Genomic DNA, 20,058 nt, shown 5'->3' with positions numbered 1-20,058 from the left:
GAAAATAAAATAGATCAAAGTTCTTAGGCAGATGTTTTGGCAATTCCTCTCTCTTCTGCACTGGATTACACAGTTACAGACAACACAGCCACTCCCCTAAATTTGGCTCCAAGCAGCCCCATTACCGCAAACTCCATTAAAAGAATCTACCAAATGCGTAAGCGCTATTTTGTAGTGTAATTTCAAGAGTACAGGGAAGGTCTCCAACCACCCAAAATGCCTTCCTCATCTTGCTGACTGATGAAAAAAATTTTACTAAAGATACTTCCTTTTGGTAGTTCAACCCAAATGCAAATAAACCACTGGAAGAGAGAATACACTGGGTCTTCTCAATTACTTATACCTCAGTGTGAATGTTTACTATCACATCCTTTCCCAACATCTGACAGGACTTTGGAACTGGACATAGGGGATAAGATGCCACAAAGGTGGAAAGATTTAATGAAAATAAACTGTTTATTTTATTCAAAATTTGAACTAGGGCCTATCTTAATGGCAATGGGAGCAAACTGAGACCAGTTCACGTGGCCTTATTCCTGGAGAACTTCTTTTTTAATAGTTTCAGGTTCTTAATGGGCAAAGAGGATAGGTGTGTCCTAAAATTAGCTTCATGGGATTTATAACCCTCTAAAATTACGTGTGCATATGTAACTTTTTCCTGGGGAAAGGATCTATAACTTTCATCAAATTCTTAAAAGGTCATTTGATTCACATAAGATTAAGAACCACTATTATAAAGAACCTATAAATAACTGAATCATGGGAATGGGATGCCTGGCTACCAGATACAGCTACCTTCATTCATATCCTGAAGTTCAAAAGGGGTTTGGGACCTCTCTGTATATTAGATACAGCTAATATATCTCATATTCTTAAAAGATACTGGATGGGGAATGAGGCATGGGACTTCACTCTCATCTTAGAAGAGCCACTATGTACCAGATGATTCTTCCAAAGATGTCTCTTCTCCAAGCACCAGGTCTAGCTTTTTCTTGACCGGTCTGAAGAAGTCTGAGGGCATCTTCCCTTTCCTGGACAACTTTATCTAATGCATCCATGGAATCTACTACCTGAGAAGAGAATAGAAAGATATAATTTCAACAATCACCACATGACAGAATTCCAAAGAAAGAAAACACATAATGACTATGCTACAGAAAACCTATGATCAATCTTTTTGTCAAAGAACCATTCTGTCAAATATTTCCTAAAAATCTTTCTGGCTGGGTATGCATATACATAGGTGTGTGTAATATCACTTTTTGTAATTTTTTTAGAGTTTAGTTTCATTTAAATGAAAATCTATTCAGCTCAAATTTCCATGTATTACTTTTGTTTGGAGTAGGATACACTTGCATAGATTCCTTTTGGAGACCCAATTTGACTCATCATTTTAAAACTCAATGAGCTATTAAGAAGTGATTAACAGCTGCTTTTTAAATATTAAAACCTATGTTTTGGCCTTAATTAATTAGTGTGTCCCTAACACTCAGATACAGATATGTTGACCTACTTGGCAGCTGTTGCTATTATAGGGAATGGAATACCAACCTATCCTGATACTAATCTCCAAAGATCCATCAAGACACCAGAAGATACCATTAGAACTTCTATTTATTTTTTATCTCTTTCTTTTAACATTTCTATTATGTTTGACATTGTACATAATAATATATTGGCTGAGCAATATATATTTATTCAAAAATAAATATTTATACATTGGGGATTGTAATGACAGGTGAGCTAAATTTTTTCATAATTCTAAATCCTGAGAGCCATGTTTAGGTAGTGATATATGTGTATTATCTTAAGCATCATAACAGATATGAAATACTTCATATACATACTTGTTCCTTATAAGAAACCTAAAAAGGGGAGGGGTATTAGATTATAAAGATAATTCCCCAGGTAGCTGTGGAACCTAAGAGAGATGTCAAAGCCACATATTTAAACTACTTCATAACCTATATATGCAGCTCACACTCAGCACTTTTATGGCCTACTTGACTCAAAGCCACACTGAATCCTCACACTACTTCCTCTCAACTATATGAATTTCTATAAAGTCCTTGAGAAATAAAAGGTGGGTAAGAATGACAAATCCTATCTTGAAGACAGACAAACTTAGAAGAGTGAAGAGACCACACTGATCAGGGCCTAATACAAAGCTCTCTGACCCTTAGGAACTCAGTAAACCTGGTTGTTGACTGACTACATTAAAGAGTGTGCCCAAGGTCAGGGCTGAGGTTCCTAACTGAAATCTAATGTTAGCTCACAAAGACAGAAAATAAATGGCTACCAAGTCCACAGAGTTAACATCCAATTATTCATGTTCATGCCAACAGATGAGAAAGAAAATCAAAAGTATCAATTAGATACACTCCATTCAAAAAAACCAACTTCAAAGAGCTTTCTTTTCTAGTTTACAACTTTCCCAGAGCCAAAAGTGTCCTTACATAGTTCCAAAGCCTCAGCTTATATCTTAAATAGAGAATAATTCTTTTAAAACTTTTCTTGATACATTTTCGTTAGTAGTATGTCACAAAGCACTGAGAAAACTGTATTTGAGGTTAAAAAAATTATAATCACTTTCAGTTTAAAACTTTTACTATTTTAGATTCTACTAATTCAGAAAGTATAGTACATATGATTTACTGGGCTGAAGTTCACCTCTGAAATATATTTTTTAAAGCAGGCAGAGGGGATAATCTATTATTGCAGTTTAAAAGTCTTATTAGAACAGCACCATTATAGCAAAAGCTTTTTCATCAAATAAACAATGTGCTACTTATAAACAGCCAATCCACCTAAAAGAGTTTCTAAAGCATAACTTTCCTTAAAAGAAGAGTTGCCAAATATACCTAAAAATAAAATAACACTACTTTACAAATGTTTTGTAGCAATGAAAACATGTACCAACCAGATCTTAGTTTCTAAATATATCTTTCTCCATTCAAAGGAATCAGGGTTCCTCTGTAAAATGGCTGATTCCAGGGTTGGGGCAGGAAAAGCACAAGATGAATCCAGAATATCTTGCTGTTCCTCATCAAAGAATGATAAGGACATATAGGCCAGCTTGAAGGAAAACACAATGGCCAAATCTAGAATGATGATACTAAAGGATTTTAACTCATTGAATAAAATTGGAATGCATGACTCAAGAAAGAAAAGGGAAAGGAAAGGAAGACAGGGAGAAAAGGAAAAGCCCTTCCTTACAGAAGAAAGCTAACAAATAATGTAGAATGAACAATGAAATTAGAAAATCACCATTTAGCAAACAGTAAAAATCACTGATTGAGGCAAAAATCATCATCAGTAGATGCTAAAACCAATGAGTCCAAGTTGGAGGGTTTAAAAGATATTTACATGGTCTCAATGTAAAGAAAAATTTAGTTACTATACAGTGGAGAAACCTGACACCAGGCTAACCAAATACTAACGCTAACAAGTTCAGTAACAGAACAAATCAACATTGCATGCCTCTTCATATGATGCACTGTGAAGAATACAGCATCATTTCTATGATATTAGTGCCAATCATCATGATTATCATGAGAAACATCACAAACCCAAATTGGCCCATCCTCTTCAACAGTGTCAATGTCATGAAACACAAAGAAAGACTGAGTAATCAGATTAAAGGAGACTCAAGAGACAACACTGAAAACACACCAGCCAGGATTTTTTTTGCTATAAAAGGACATGTTGGAATAACTAATGAAATTTCAGTAAGATCTGTAGATTATACTATTGTATCAATGTTAATTTCCTGATTTTGAAAACTGTACAGTGGTTATGTAAGGAAATATCCTTGTTTTTCTTGGCAATATACACTAAAGTAGTTATGGGTAAAGGGATATCACATATATAACTTACTCTCAAACAGCTGAGGAAAAATGTAGTTATGTGGAGAGGAGGCAAAGAAGGATAAAGCAAACGTGGTAAAATACATAGGGAATTTGGGTGAAGGATGCCTCTTTGTATTTTTCTTGTAATTTTTCTGTCAGCCTCATGTTTTATCAAAATAAAGTTTAAAAACCCCCAAATATGATTAACTCAATTTTTATAAAGGCAGAATAACCTTCTCCATAATTAGGGTAAATAACTGAGATTTTATCCCACACCTTCTTTGACTCTCTGCAGGGATATCAGGTCCTCATGGTGGTGAGCAGTGTGGGGAAAGAAACCTGAAGCAGCGGAGGTAAGGCAACAAGACCGAAGCCATTACAAAAAGCTGGGTTCCAATCTCACTGACTACTTACTATGGCACAGAAAAAAATCAATAAAGAGCTGACCCTGAAAGCACTGTATGAAAAAAAGAAACAACCTGATAAACCTAACTAAATAAAACATAAAACCTCTACATGGAAGAAATATCTTAAACATGTACAGCCATGAAAAAAATAATGGCAGATCTTCTGCACTTACTGATACGGAAAAATCTCCAAAATACACTAGTAAGTAGAAGATGCAAGTTTCAAAAGAGTATAAACTGTATAACCACATCTGTGTAAATAAAAATAATCAGGTACATTTCTACAATGCAGAGAAAAATTCTGATGAAATTCTGATGGGTAAATAGGAAACACACAGGATTGATTACCTCTAGGAATGGAAATAAAGAACCCAAGTGATTTCTTTTTAATGATGAAGAAAATCTAACCTAAATAATAGTTTACCTTTTCACAGTAATGTGAACATACTTAATATTATTGAGCTACAGCAGGGGAATCAAGATGGCAGAGTAGGGGGAAGTAGAGCTCACCTCCCCCTCAAAAACACATCAAAAATACATCTACATGTGGAACAATTCTCACAGAAAACTAACTGGAAACTGGCAGAAGATCTCCTACATAACCAATGCTGCACGAAAGATCTCCATGTAACCAGGTAGAATGGATAAAAAAGGCATCAGGTCAGGACCTGTGCCCCTGGGAAGGATCTGTAAGGAAGAGAAGGTTCACATAGGCAGACCCTCACCCTAGGGAGGGAGTGGATCAACCCACAATCTGGGCATCCCCATCCCAGTCCTGGGGTCCTGCACGAGGAGACAAGCCCCCTTGCCTGGTGGGAAATCCGCTGAGACAGACAGAAGAGCTAGAGAAGCCTAGACTCTACTTGGGAGGACTGCACGCATGCTGGCTTGCTAACAATTAGGTCTGAAAGAGCCTTGCACTGGCAGCTGCTGCCTTGCTGTACTTCCCAATCCGAAAGGGCTAATGCCCCGAATTCGCTCACTCCACACCATAGTCTGGCATGAGACCAGGGCAAAGATTCAGTCTACTTAGGCAGAGACAGACCAGGGTGCCTGGGATGTGATCTGGGCAGAGCCACAGAGACTATTATCAGTGCACACATGGGGGCAGTGTCTAGTCAGGCAGACATTGTCAGTGGGCGCACTGGGCACTGGCCACAAGAATGTGAAGCAGCTAAGTGCTGAATCTCAGGCAGACAGGCCCAGGTCAAGAGTACCCAGATAAGCCAGGCTTGGTGTCCCAGAGAGAGCACCCTGGCTCTGCCCTCTCTGTGCAGCTGAGCACTAGATCTGGGGAAGACAGGTCCTGGAGAAGTCTGTCACAGAGGCAGCCCAGATCTCAGGCTGGAGCACAGCCACCTCAGTTCCTGCAGACACAATGCCCCAACCCCCAGCCTATTCCACGCCACAGCCTTGCACTAGATCTGGAACAAACACAACACAGAAAGTGACAGGACCTTGGGATGCTTCTGGACAGAACCACACAGGTGGTTCACAGGTTTGCCGTGACCACAGGAGCCTCACTTGCTTCAGCAATCACCTCCTTTGGGGCAGGGCAACAGAGACTAATTGAACCTGACCCTCAGCCTTCTACTCCAAAAACTGGGGAGCAGACCCCACCCGACTGGGCGGTGACAGCCACAGAGCAAAGAGGAAGCCCTGCCTCACATCCAGCACAGACTCTAGACACCAGTCACACGCTCTATCAAGGAAATAACGACGAGTACTCTTAGGAAGGACATGACTGGCATCCAAAACCAGCCCTCACACCAAAAATACTGGACACAGTCTACACAGGGACACTCCCACATAAAAACACCCCTTTAAGACCACAGTAGATAACTGTTTTTCCTAAATTCAGAGAGACAGAGAAGGTTTAGTAAAATGAAAAAACAGAGGAACTACTCCCAATTTAAAAAAACAAGAGAAATCCCCTGAAAGAACAAATAATAAAATAGACCTCACCAGTCTACAGACCCTAAGTTCAAAATGGAAATAGTAAAAGCAGGGACTTCCCTGGTGGCGCAGTGGTTAAGAATCTGCCTGCCAATGCAGGGGACACAGGTTCAATCCCTGGTCCAGGAAGATCCCACATGCCACAGAGCAACTAAGTCCGTTAGCCGCAACTCCTGAGCCTGCACTCTAGAGCCCATGAGCCACAACTACTGAGCCCACGTGCCACAACTACTGAAGTCTGCACACCTACAGCCCGTGCTCCACAACAAGAGAAGCCACCATAATGAGAAGCCCACGCACTGTAAGGAAGAGTAGCCCCTGCTCGCTGCAACTAGAGAAAGCCCGTGAGCAGCAACAAAGACCCAACACAGCCAAAAATAAATAAATAAACACATAATTTTAAATAAATAAAGAAATAAATAAAAGCAGATAAAAATAATAAAAATAAAGATCACTATAACAAGGAACCAGAAGTTTTATAAAGATGAACCAATCAAAATTAGACAATTCAATTGCCGGTATGAAAACCAATCTAGAAGCAATGAATAGCACACTAAATGACACAGAAGGACAAATAAGTGATCTGGAAGATAGAATAATGGAAACTACCCAATCAAAATAGCAGACAGAAAGACAAATGAAAAAAATGAAAGCACCACAATGAAGAGTAGCCCCCACTCGCTGCAACTAGAGACAGCCCTGATGCAGCAACAAAGAGCCAATGCAGCCAAAAAAAATTTTTTTTAATTTAAAAATAAGTAAATAAATAAAAATTTTTAAAAAATGAAAGCAACAGACGAGATCTATGGGATACTATAAAGCACTCCAACCTACACATAATAGGGATTCCAAAAGGAGAAGAGAGAGAGAGAGATAGAAGGGGATCAAAAATGTATTTGAAGAAATTATGGCTGAAAACTTCCCAAGCCCAAAGAAGGAAACAGATATCAAGGTACAGGAAGCATAGAGGGTCCCAAACAAGATGAACCCAAACAGACCCACACCAAGACATATCATAATTAAAACAGCAAAAGGTAAAGATAAAGAGAGGATTCTAAAGGCAGCAAGAGAAAAACAAAAAGTCAGTTACAAGGGAACTCCCATAAAGTCAGAAGGGAGTAGCACAATATACTCAAGCCCTGAAAGGGGAAAATCCTGCAACCTAGGATACTCTACCCTGCAAGATTATCATTTAAAATAGAAAGAGAAAGAATATCTCAGACAAGCAAAATTAAAAGAATTCAGCAATACTAAACCTACCCTAAAAGAAATATTGAAGGGTCTTCTCTAAATAGAAAAGAAGCAAGACTCTATGGGAAAGGGAAAATCACAGTAGGAAAGGCAAATATATAAAAGGACTGAAAATCATTTAAATAAGCCAGTACATAGATTAAAAAACAATCAAAGAAATTTTGTAAAAGCAATGGTAACTACAATTAACAGCAAAAGGATAAGCATGAAGATGTAAAACAGGACACCAAAATCACAACATGTTGGGGAGGGAAGAAGTAAAATGTAGAGCTTTTAGAATGTGTTTGAACTTGTATGATTATCAGCTTAAAGCAATTAGATATAGTTATGGGTCAACATACCATACTTTTGATATGGTAACTACATATCAAAAACCTACAATAGATTCACAAAAACAAAAAGAAAGGAACTCAAGGGAATTCCCTGGCGGTCCAGTGGTTAGGACTCTGTGCTTTCACTGCCAAGCGCACAGGTTCAATCCTTGGCTGGGGAGCTAAGTATCCTGCAAGCCACGCAGCATGGCAAACAAAAAAAAGGAACTCAAGCATACTACAAAAGAAAATAATCAAGCCACAAAAGGAAAAACAAAAAGAAGAAACGAACAAAGAAAAACTATAAAATAACCCCTGGAAAACAAAGATTAAAATGGAAAAAAGTGCATACTAATAAATAATTACTTTAAATGTCAATGGACTAAATGCTCCAATCAAAAGACACAGAGTGGCAGACTGGATTAAAAAACCAAGAACCTACAATATGCTGCCTGAGAGACTCACTTCAGGGTGAAAGACACAGACTGAAAATGAGGGGATCGAAAAAGATATTTCATGCAAATGGAAATGACAAGAAAGTGGGGTAGCAATACTCCTATCAGACAAAATAGACTTTAAAACAAAGGCCATAAAGAAAGACAAAGGACACTATATAATGATAAAAGGATCAATACAGAAGAGGATATTACACTCGTCAACATATAAGCACCCAATATAGGAGCACCTAAATATATAAAATGAATACTAACAGATGTAAAGGGAGAAATGGACAATAATACAATAATTGCAGGAGACTTTAACACCCCACTGACATCAATGGACAGATCATCCAGATAGAAGATCAATAAGGTAACAGAGGTCCTAAATGACACAACAGACCAGTTGGACTTAATTGACATATGGGACACTACATTAAAAAAAAAAAACAGAATACACATGCATTCAAGCATGCATGGAACGTTCTCTAGGATAGACCACATACTAGGTCACAAAACAAGCCTCAACAAATTTAAGCAGATAGAAATTACCTCAAGCATCTTTTCTGACCACAATAGTATGAAACTAGAAATGCACCACAGTGAGAAAAATGGGAAAAGAACAAACACATGGAAACTAAAGAACATGCTACAGAAAAACCAATGCGTCAACAATGAAATCAAAGAAGGAATCAGAAAATACCTCGAGGCAAAAGATAATAACAACCACTGGGATGCCACAAAAGCAGTTCTAAGAGGGAAGTTCGTAGCAATACAGGCCTTCCTCGTGAAACAAGAAAAATCTCAAATAAACAACCTAAACTACCACCTAAAAGAATTAGAAAAAGAAGAACAAACAAAACCCAAAGTCTGCAGAAGGAAGGAAATAAAATAGAGATTTAAAAAAAAAAAATAGAAAAGATCAATAAAACTAAGAGCTGGTTTTTTGAAAACATAAACAAAATTAACAAACCTTTAGCCAAGCTTACCCAGAAAAAAGGACCCAAATAAACAAAATAAGAAATGAAAGAGGAGAAATAACAACCAATATCACAGAAATACAAAAAATCATAAGAGAATACTATGAACAGTTATATGCCAACAAATTGAAAAACCTAGAAGAAATGGACAAGTTTCTAGAAACATACAGCCTACCAAAAGTGAGTTAAGAAGAAACAGATTATTTGAACAGACCGATCACTGGAAGTGAAATAGAATATGTAATTAAAAAACTCCCTGCAAACAAGAGTCCAGGACTGACTGCTTCACTGGGGAATTCTATCAAACATACAAAGAACTTATATATTTATACCAAACCTTCTCAAACTATTCCAAAAGACTGAAGAGGTGGGAACACTCCCAAAGATATTCTATGAAGCCATCAGTAGCCTGATTGATACCAACACCAGACAAAGACACTACAAAAAAAAGAAAATTACAGGTCAATACCTTTGATGAATATAGACAAAAATTTTCAATAAAATATCAGCAAACCAAATCCAGCAATACTTAAAAAGGATCATACACCATGATCATGCTGGATTCATTCCAGGGTCACAAGGATGGTTCAACATAGGCAAATCAATCAATGTGATACACCACATTAACAAAAGGAAAGACAAAAAGCACATGAGCAAGCATCTCAATAGATGCACAAAAAGCATTTGACAAAATTCAACATCCATTCATGTTAAAAGCTCTCGCCAAAGTGGGTAGAGAGGGAACATATCTCAACATAATAAAAGCCCTTTATGACAAACCCACAGCCAACATAATATTCAATGGTGAGAAGCTGAAAGCCTTCCTGCTAAATTCAGGAACAAAGATGCCCACTCTCACCACTTCTTTTCAACGTAGTATTGGACATCCCAGCCTCAGCAATCAGAAAAGAAAAAGAAATAAAAGGTATCCAAATTAGAAGGGAAGAAGTAACACTGTCACTATTTGCATATGACATGATACTCTATATAGAGAACTCTGAAGTCTCCACACAAGAACTAATAAATGAATTCTGCAAGGTAACAGGATATAAAATTAATATACAGAAATCTGTTGCATTTTTTTACACTAACAATAAAATACCACAAAGAGAAAGTTAAAAAAAATTTTTTTAATTGTGTCAAAAAAACAAAAAACAAAGCCTAGGAATAAACTTAACCAAGGTGAAAGACCTATGCACTGAAAACTATAAAACACTGATAAAGGAAACTGAAGATGATTCAAAGAAATGAAAAGATACCTTATGCCCTTGGATTGGAAGACAGAATACTGTTAAAATAGCCATACTACCCAAAGCAATCTACAGATTTAACGCAACCCCTATCAAAACACTCGTGACAGTTTTCACAGAACTAGAACAAATAATCCTAAAATTTATATGGAACCACAAAAGACCCAGAATTGCCAAAGCAATCCTGAGAAAAAGGAACAAAGCTGAAGGTACAACCCTTCCAAACTTCAGACTATACTACAAAACTACAGTAATCCAAACACGGTGGTATTGGCACAAAAACAGACATATAAATCAATGGAACAGAATACAGAGTCCAAAAATAAACCCATGCACCTACAGTCAATTAATCTATGACTTCAGACTATACTACAAAACTACAGTTATCAAAACACTATGGTACTGGCACAAAAACAGACAGATCCATGGAACAGAATAGAGAGCCCGGAAATAAACCCACACACCTATGGTCAATTAATCTTAGACAAAGGAGGCAAGACTATACAATGGAGAAAAGAGTCTCTTCAGCAAATGGTGTTGGGAAAGCTGGACAGCCACATGTAAATCAATAAATTAGAACACTCCCTTACGCCACATGAAAAAATAAACTCAAAATGGTTTAAAGGCCTACATATAAGACATGACACCACAAAACTCCTAGAAGAGAACATAGGCAAAATGTTCTTAGACATAAATCATAGCAATATTTTCTTAGATCAGTCTCCCAAAGCAAAGGAAATAAAAGCAAAAATAAACAAATGAGACATAATCAAAATGTAAAAGCTTTTGCACAGCAAAGGAAACCATCAACAAAATGAAAAGACAACATATGGAACAGGAGAAAATATTTGTAAATGATGCAACTGATGAGAGGTTAATATCCAAAATACACAAACAGCTCATACAACTCAATATTGAAAAAACAAACAACCTAACCAAAAAATGGGCAGAAGACCTAAATAGACATTTCCCCAAAGACATACAGATGGTCAACAGCCACACGAAAAGATGCTCAACCGTGCTAATTATTGAAGAAATGCAAATCAAAACCAAATGAGATATCACCTCACACCGGTCAGAATGGCTATCATCAAAATGTCTACAAATAATAAATACTGGAGAGGGTGTGGAGAAAAGGGAACCCTTTTGCACTTTTGGTGGGAATGTAAATTGGTGCAGCCACTACAGAAAATTTTCCTTTAAAAACTAAAAATAGCGCTACCATATGATCCAGCAATCCCACTCCTTGGTATATTTCTGGAAAAAAGAAAAACCCGAATTTGGAAAGATACATGCACCCCAATGTTCACAGCAGCACTATTTACAACAGCCAAGACATGGAAACAATTGAAGTGCCCATGAACAGACAACTGGCTTAGGAAGATGTGGTGTATATGTACAAATACATATATATACACACACACATGTATATACATACATACATACACACACACACACACACAATGAAATATTACTCAGACACAATAAAGAATGAAATACTGCCATTTGCAGCAACATGGATGAACCTAGAGAATATTATACTTAGTGAAGTCAGACAGAGAAAGGTGAATATCATATGATATCGTTTATATGCTGAATCTAAAAAAAAAGATACAAATGAATCTATATACAAAACAGAAACAGACTCACAGACATAGAAAACAAACATATGGTTACCAAAGAGGAGAGGAAGTGGGGGAAGGATAAATTAGGAGTATGGAATTAACAGACAGAAACTACTATACATAAAACAGATAAGCAACAAGGATTTACTGCACAGCACAGGGAATTATGTTCAATATCTTGTAATAACCTATATTGGAAAACAATCTGGAAAAAACACATATATATAAAACTGGATCACTATGCTGTACACCTGAAACTAACACAATTTTATAAATTAACTATACTTTAATTAAAAAACTATACACTTAAAAATGGTTAAGATGATAAATTTTGTTATGGGTTTTTTACATCAATTAAAAAAAAAAAGCATTAAACAAATCTGACCTAGTTGGTGCAGAAGTAGCTAAACCAGAACTAGAAATGTAAAATAGTGCAGGTACTTTAGAAAATGGTTGGGCTGTTTCCTAAAATTTCAAACACAGATTTACCAAACAACACAGCAGTTTTACTCCTAGGTATCTACCCAAGATAAATAAAAACATATGTCCACGCATATGCTGGGGGCTGTAGGTAGGAATGGGAGTGACTGCAGATGGGCATGAGATTTCTTTTTGTGGTGATGGAAATGTTCTAAATTAGATAGTAGTGATAGTTGCATAACTGTAAGTTTCCTAAAAATCAAGCGGAAGTAGAAAGAAAGAAATCTACTTGCCAAGAATTATAGGAACCATACACTCACACCTTTTAGCTTTCATCCCACACTCAGCAGTCTTCAGCCTCCCACAAATCTCACCTTTTCTAACCGCTCCGGACTTGGCATTGGCAATCTCTGCCGCTTAGCCTCCTGTTCTAGAGTTAGGAGCATGTTTCTTTCTTTCAGGAGAACATACCTATATCAAAAAACAGAGCTTGTAATGCTATTCTGTGCTTATATTAATTGTGATTTTTTGACATCAAAATTAATGATCTGTACTCAAAAGTCCTTTAGAATAATCCTTTATATAGAGCTACATCTATTCTTACTCATTTGTTCAATAAATTTTCCATGTGCCACATACTGCATTAAGTAAGGTAAGTGCTAGAAGAGTTACAAAAAAGCATAAAACGTAGTCCCTACATTCCAAGTGGAGAGAGAAGATGGAAGATAAATAACACTTATTCAGTTCCTGTTATACGCCAGGCAATGTGCTAAATAAGCACATTATATACATTTATTTCACTGAATACTCACAACAATTCTGAAGTTGGAACTATTTACACATTCTAAATGAAGAAACTAAAGCTGAGAGAAGTAAGGTTTCGGGGGGCACATGGCTAATTCAAGATTCAAATCCTGAACTCCCTGGGTGGAAAACCCATTCTATTTTTAGCCCACTATGCTCCCTCCACAACTGAAATGTGGTGTGGTATACTCAGTGGTATAGACAACAACTACCAGGAGAATTAAGTGGGAGAAATGAGACATTCCTTCTGGCTAAGATGATCAATGAAAGCTTCATAGAGATGGGATATGTTAGGCTGGAAAGGAAACCAAAGCAAACACAATCAAATCACTGAAATCAAAACACTGAAGTGGTAAAGCTCAAGTGTGAGTGACTTTTGTGAATAAATATGTTTGATTGAGAATCAGAGCTGGAAGAAAGTAAAGGAAATAAATGTAGAGGGCAAAGAAAATGAAACAAAGGAATTGGGGTACTTTTTGGTATGGAAGAAGACAATTTTGGGGGAAGGAGTGGCAGAAGATAAATTATTTGGCTTTAGCCAGGATGAATATTGAAACTGCCTTAACTATCCCTTTACCAATAACCAACAGTAAACGTGCTTTAAAACAACGTATTTTTTACCATGAATCTGTGCTGTTTTAAACATAACACTTCTGACACCAAATGAGGGGTTTTTCTCTCCTGACAGTAACATGTTGTCTTTTCCAACATAACTTTTCCAACTCCCTGGCACTAACTACCTGAAGTCAGAGCCAGATTACACAAATTTAAGTGTTCAGTCCCACAAGAAAGACTGCCCCCCACTTCAGATGCCAACAGCAATTTCCAGGCCTCCCACATATCTGACTGACCAGCTACAAACTGGGGGTTCCAACAACCCTGTCCATGGGTTTGATAATTTGATAGAATAGCTCACAGAATTCAGGAAAGCACTTTACTCTCTTACTGGTTTATTATAAAGGATACAACTCAGAAACAGCCAGATGGAAGAGATGCACAGGACAAGATATGGGGAAGGGGTGGAAAGCTTCCATGCCTTCTCAAGGCACACCACCCTCCCAGAACTTCCATGTACTTACCAACTTGGAAGCTCTCCAAACCTAGTTGTTTAGGGTTTATTACGGAGGTGTTGTGATGCAGGCATGATTGATTAAATCACTGGCCACTGGTGACTGAACTCGATCTCCAGTCCCTCTCCCTCCCCAAAAGTGGGGGTGGTGGTGAGGCTGAATGCTCCATCCGCTAATCACACCTTGGCCTTTCTGGCAATCAGCCTCTATCCTGAAGCTACACAACAATACCCCCCAGCCCCCACCCCCAAGAGCTGCCTGATTAGAAGACACTCATATCACTCAGGCAATTCCAAGGGATTTAGGAGCTGTGTGTTAAGCGATCAGAGACAAAGACAAAATATATATTTCTTATTGTATCACATAAAGAAGCCTGTAATATTAGTGGTTTTATAAGCATTTTACAGTTCTTTAATCTGCCATGAAAGATAACCCTTTAAATCAACCCTTTAAATCAAAGATAACCCATTTAAATCAAACTTTAAATGCCTACTACAGTGCCTGGACAAACAGTAATTATGAGTGAAGGGAGCTTGGTGAAAGAACAACAAGATGGGTAAGAAGTGGTATGCACTACTCCATTTAGACCAGCCAACTGTCACCATGTAAAAATGCAGGTTCAGTGTTGCAACATCACAGGTCTGATTATTCAAGAGGAGCCAGAAATCCTTATTTTTGTGCGAAACTTCCCAATTTTTAAAACACAGTGCAGCCCAAACAAACATAGCTCTGGGCTAAATATAGTCGATTAATGTGGGGGGATAGGGGGGTCAAAAGGTACAAATTCCCAGTTATAAAAGGAAAAAGTCATGGGGATGTTATGTACGGCAATGGTGACTATAGTCAGTAATACTGTACTGCATATTTGAAAGTACCTCAGAGAATGGATCTTGAAAATTCTCATCACAAGGAAAAAAACTTTTTGTAACTATGTATGGTGACAGATATTAACTGGACTTATTGTGATCATTTTACAATATATACAAATATTGAACCATTACATTGCACATCTGAAACTAATACAATGTTATGTCAATTATACTTCAATTTATATATGTATATATACAACGCAAATCTGTCTTAAATCCTCTCAATTCTTTCTAATTCATCAGGAGTATCTGCCAGAAAAACCTACCCAAATTTCCAATTAAGTGCACCCTCCAATACTCTTCCTCAAAGCAAATAAGCTAAAGCTTCCAGACCATGCAAAAGGTAATAAAAAGGAAGAAGGCCTAAATGTGACCAACTCATCCCCATTTTGCTTTATTAGTTTCCTGAAATTCTTAGTATAAAAGTGGTAGGATGACTGGTAGCAGTTACAGTAAAATTTCTAAACTCCCAACTATTTAAGAACTCTGATACATCTGTCATAATGTAATTTAACCTCTGTAGTACTTATAAAAATTTTAATCATCTTATATATCACCAACAGTACTATAAATCACTTTACTTAATTTCTTAAATCAGATAAAGTTTATACCTCATTATTATACTATAACTGCTTCAAACACTTAGATGTTAATGTACTCAGTATACTTACCAAAGTTTATGTAAATCTTCATTACTTTTGTTCCTTAATTGCTGACAGGTCCATGAAGCTCCTATTAAAATGATAAATTCATAACATGAAATAATTTTCTAGCTACATGCCCTTTGGCAAATTACTTAACCTCTCTAAACCTGTTTCCTTATCTGTAAAATGTGTAATAGCTTTATTATATTATAGTACAATATATAATTAGGATTTAATTGTGATTAAATTAGATAACACATATGAAAATATTAGTAATGTGACTGGCAATAGCATTCAAAAAATGTTAGTATTAGTATAGAATGTACCTTCACAGTCTAATGTCAAAATACTTAATATCATTATAAATTTTCAATTATCTCTAAAAAAATGAAATGTAAAACAAACCCCAAACCTCACTTTAGTTAATTTCAACCTACTCCTCTTCTAAACCTTTTGCCAACCTTCCAAGGAACAGTTAACTCTACTATTATACTGTCCTTCTAATCTTCTCTAATAGACATTCCCAAAGGAAATCAAAAAGGAAACACTTAAGTAATTCCCAAACTGAATAAATAATCCGAAAATGACAGAAGGTTCAATAAAATTATTTAATATAGTCAACCCAAATATCTCACCAGATTTCACTTTTTCTTCCCCCCAATTCTTTGGGTCATCAAAAAATTCTTCCAGTCCTCTCCTAGACAATGTGGTATGAAGTAATCTACACTGGTGAAAAGATGTGACATTTGGTGTATTCTTAGTCAACAGACTAAGAGAAAACCTGCAACTGAACATATATAAACAAGTGATTCAAGTTTCACAACATTTGGATTTTATATGCAATAAACAGAATCATTTCCTCATCTACAATGTCAAAAAATCAACTTGGGGTTTCTGCCCAAGAAATGATAAACTCATAAAATGCTTTAGAAATTATTTTTAACATGCCATTATATATGTTGCTATCCTGTAACTTCAGAGCCAATATATTGACATAATTATATATATATATTTTTTAAAGGTATTTTTAAAAATTTATTTATTTAATTTATTTATTTTTGGCTGCGTTGGGTCTTTGTTGCTGTGCACGGGCTTTCTCTAGTTGCGGTGAGCGGGGGCCACTCTTCGTTGCGGTGCACGGGCTTCCCATTGAGGTGGCCTCTCCTGTTGCCGAGCACGGGCTCCAGGCGCCCAGGCCTCAGGAGTTGTGGCTCGCAGGCTCGGGAGTGCAGGCCCAGAAGTTGTGGCGCACGAGCTGAGTTGCTCCACGGCATGTGGGATCTTCCCGGACCAGGGTTCGAACCCGTGTCCCCTGCCTTGGCAGGCAGATTCCCAACCACTGCGCCACCAGGGAAGCCCGACATAATTATATTTTAAGGTACATTTTTAGGTCCTTCATGTGCGGCTAGTGGGCATATAAGCAGATAAAAACATTCTGAACTTTAATTTCACAACACATCAGAGACCCCAATGCTTCCTCCTTTAACCTAGTAATTCCACTGAATTTAGAAATTTCAACTAAAGAAATTATCAGAGGGACTCCCCTGGTGGCACAGTGGTTAAGACTCCAAGCTCCCAACGCAGGGGGCCTGGGTCTGGGAACTAGTTCCCACATGCATGCTGCAACTAAGAGTTCGCATGCCACAACCAAGGAACCCACATGCTGCAACTAAGGAGCCCTCGAGCCACAATTAAGGAGCCTGCCTGCCACAACTAAGGCTTGATGCAACCAAATAAATAAAAAATAAATAAATTTTTTTTTAAAAAAAGACAAATCATCATAGATGGGAATTGATAAATCAAACTGTCTATTGTGATCATTTTGTAATATATAAAAATATCGAATCACTATGTTATACACCTGAAACTAATATAATATTGTAAGTCAATTGTACTTTTAAAAAGTCTATTAAAGGGGGCTTCCCTGGTGGCGCAGTGGTTGAGAGTCTGCCTGCCAATGCAGGGGACACAGGTTCGAGCCCTGGTCTGGGAAGATCCCACATGCCGCGGAGCAACTAGGCCCGTGAGCCACAACTACTGAGCCTGCGCGTCTGGAGCCTGTGCTCCGCAACAAGAGAGGCCACGATAGTGAGAGGATGGCGCACCGCGATGAAGAGTGGCCCCCGCTTGCCGCAACTAGAGAAAGCCCTCGGCACAGAAACGAAGACCCAACACAGCCAAATAAATAAATAAATGAATAATAATTAAAAAAAAAAAGTCTATTAAAGCATTATATATGATATCAAAAAGCTGATAATAATGTAAATGTGCAACTGGGGAATGGTTAAAAACATTATTGTGCATCTGTATGATAATCTATTATGCAGTCATCTAAAAGTCATGTTTATAAAGAATATTTAATGACCTGGGGAAATAGCTTAAAATACAATAATGAAGTGTATAACAAGTGTTATATTCCTACCAAGAAAAATTTAATGTGAATCTAATCATGAGGAAACAATCAGACAAATCCAAATGAAGGAATATTCTAAAAAGGCTGACCTTATAAAAAATGTCAATATCATGAAAGAGAAAAAAAGGAACCATTCTGGATTAAAGAAGACTAATGATACATGACAATTAACAGGATAAATGTTCATTGACTGGACTCTGAATTAAAAATTAAGAAAGAAAAAAAAAATTCCCCGGTGTGATCATTGTAGTATTGTGGTTAAGATAGTGTTCTTGTTCTTAGGAGATATATGCTGAAGTGCCATGATGTTTGCAATTCTGACATGCCTCAAATAGTTCAGAAAAATAAAGGCATGGATATAAAAAGTATAGAAAATGTGACAAAATGCTGAGGATTGGTTAACATAGGTGAAGAGTATATGGTTATTCTTTGTACTACTCTTACAACTTTCCTTTTGGCTTGAAATTTTTTAAAATAAAAAGTTGGAAAACAAGGGTAGAACATAAAAATGCATATACGTAAATATTATCCTGATTTTATTTTAAAATTTCATGTATGTCTATATACTCAAAGTTAAAAAGAATAGAAGAAAATCTGTTTATCTCTGAATGGTAAAACCATAGTTGATGTTTACTTTCTTCTTCAAAGCACTTTACCCTATTTTCCAAAGTGTCTGTAAATGAACAGATTCAACAGTAATGATAAAAATCCAAAAATTTTTTTAAGGAAAAACGATGATGAGATGGAAGAGACGATTGATTCAAGTTTGCTACTTTTCCAGTTACAACCCCTGAACCTCTGCAAAAAACAAACCAAAAAAATTGCTTATCTCTGAGGTTAATGTAAGTTCACTGTATCTGAGAGATGCCCAATAAATGTGCTGGATTCAAGAGCACATACATTACTTCCTTTTTTTAAAAAAATGACATACCCAACTACTTGTAAAATTTAACTCATTAAAAACAAACACTAATAAAAGGGAGGAAATCGTACACCACAACGTCAAAAATGATCGGTCTGTCCAGAAGACAAGCGGTCTTCCTAGAAATAATAACCAACACGTGTAGGATATTCTTTTCTCACACTTGCAGGGCGGCTTTCTGTTCATTTGGCTACTTTCATTTATTCACTCAACATTTACTGAACAATCTCTTTTTGACAAACTCTGGGAGTACACCCTCCCACCCCTTTTTTAATCCATCCAAACCTGACACAGCCTTCAGTTCCACAGCCAAAAGCTCTTCAGTGAAGTTTTTCCCAACTCACCCTGCCGAACAGGATGCTTCCGTACCTCTAGGTTTAGTTCAACAAATACTGGTTTTCTACAGACCCCACGAACTGCCTGGTCCACAGGAGGTGGCAACAAAATGTTTGAGGAAAATACAGAAATGTCGCAGGTGAGGGACTTCTCCAAGGTCACTCACTCCTCACGGAGGTGGGTTCGGGCCCAGCCATCCCAGCGGCCTTTCCATCCCTAAGCGTTTCTCAGCATCTCGGCAACCAAACAAGATCCAAAGTTGGAGAAATGGACAGACCTACTCCTCACATCACTTACCTTGTGCTAGCAGGGGCCTGAGGACTTATTAACGACCTGGAAGCCTTCAAGGCCGCCGAGACTCTTCGGCACAAGACAACCAAACTGGCGGCAGCCATTTTTCCGCATAAGTAAGCAAACCGCATTTCCGCCAACAATGATGTCACTTCCGGTGTCTCACGCCGACCGGATGACGAGAACAGGAATTGGCTTTGCCCTCACTCAACATGGCCACTTTC

The 20,058-nt window shown here is 37.4% G+C and overlaps 1 protein-coding gene across 2 annotated transcripts in view; it reads right to left on the bottom strand.

The window, feature by feature from the left end:
- The window catches only part of MRPL47 (mitochondrial ribosomal protein L47), a 27,183-nt gene extending 7,194 nt beyond the window's left edge, over positions 1-19,989 (bottom strand). The window contains exons 1-5 of one of the 2 annotated variants that reach the window (XM_082394232.1): positions 19,841-19,989; positions 16,508-16,659; positions 15,900-15,960; positions 12,860-12,956; positions 940-1,070 (exon numbers count right to left, since the gene is read on the bottom strand). In XM_082394232.1, coding sequence (XP_082250358.1) covers positions 940-1,070; positions 12,860-12,956; positions 15,900-15,960; positions 16,508-16,659; positions 19,841-19,965 — 566 coding nt within the window. In that variant the 5' untranslated portion in view covers positions 19,966-19,989. The remainder of the gene's footprint in view (positions 1-939; positions 1,071-12,859; positions 12,957-15,899; positions 15,961-16,507; positions 16,660-19,840) is intronic. The other variant, XM_082394233.1, reaches the window with a different exon arrangement.
- Positions 19,990-20,058: the final 69 nt, after the last annotated feature.

This window comes from Balaenoptera borealis (assembly GCF_965194805.1).
Source record: "Balaenoptera borealis genome assembly, chromosome: 5".
In the NCBI taxonomy this organism is placed as follows: domain Eukaryota; kingdom Metazoa; phylum Chordata; class Mammalia; order Artiodactyla; family Balaenopteridae; genus Balaenoptera; species Balaenoptera borealis.
Note: the sequence above shows the minus strand (reverse complement) of the source record. Positions and strands in the feature narration are given on the sequence as shown.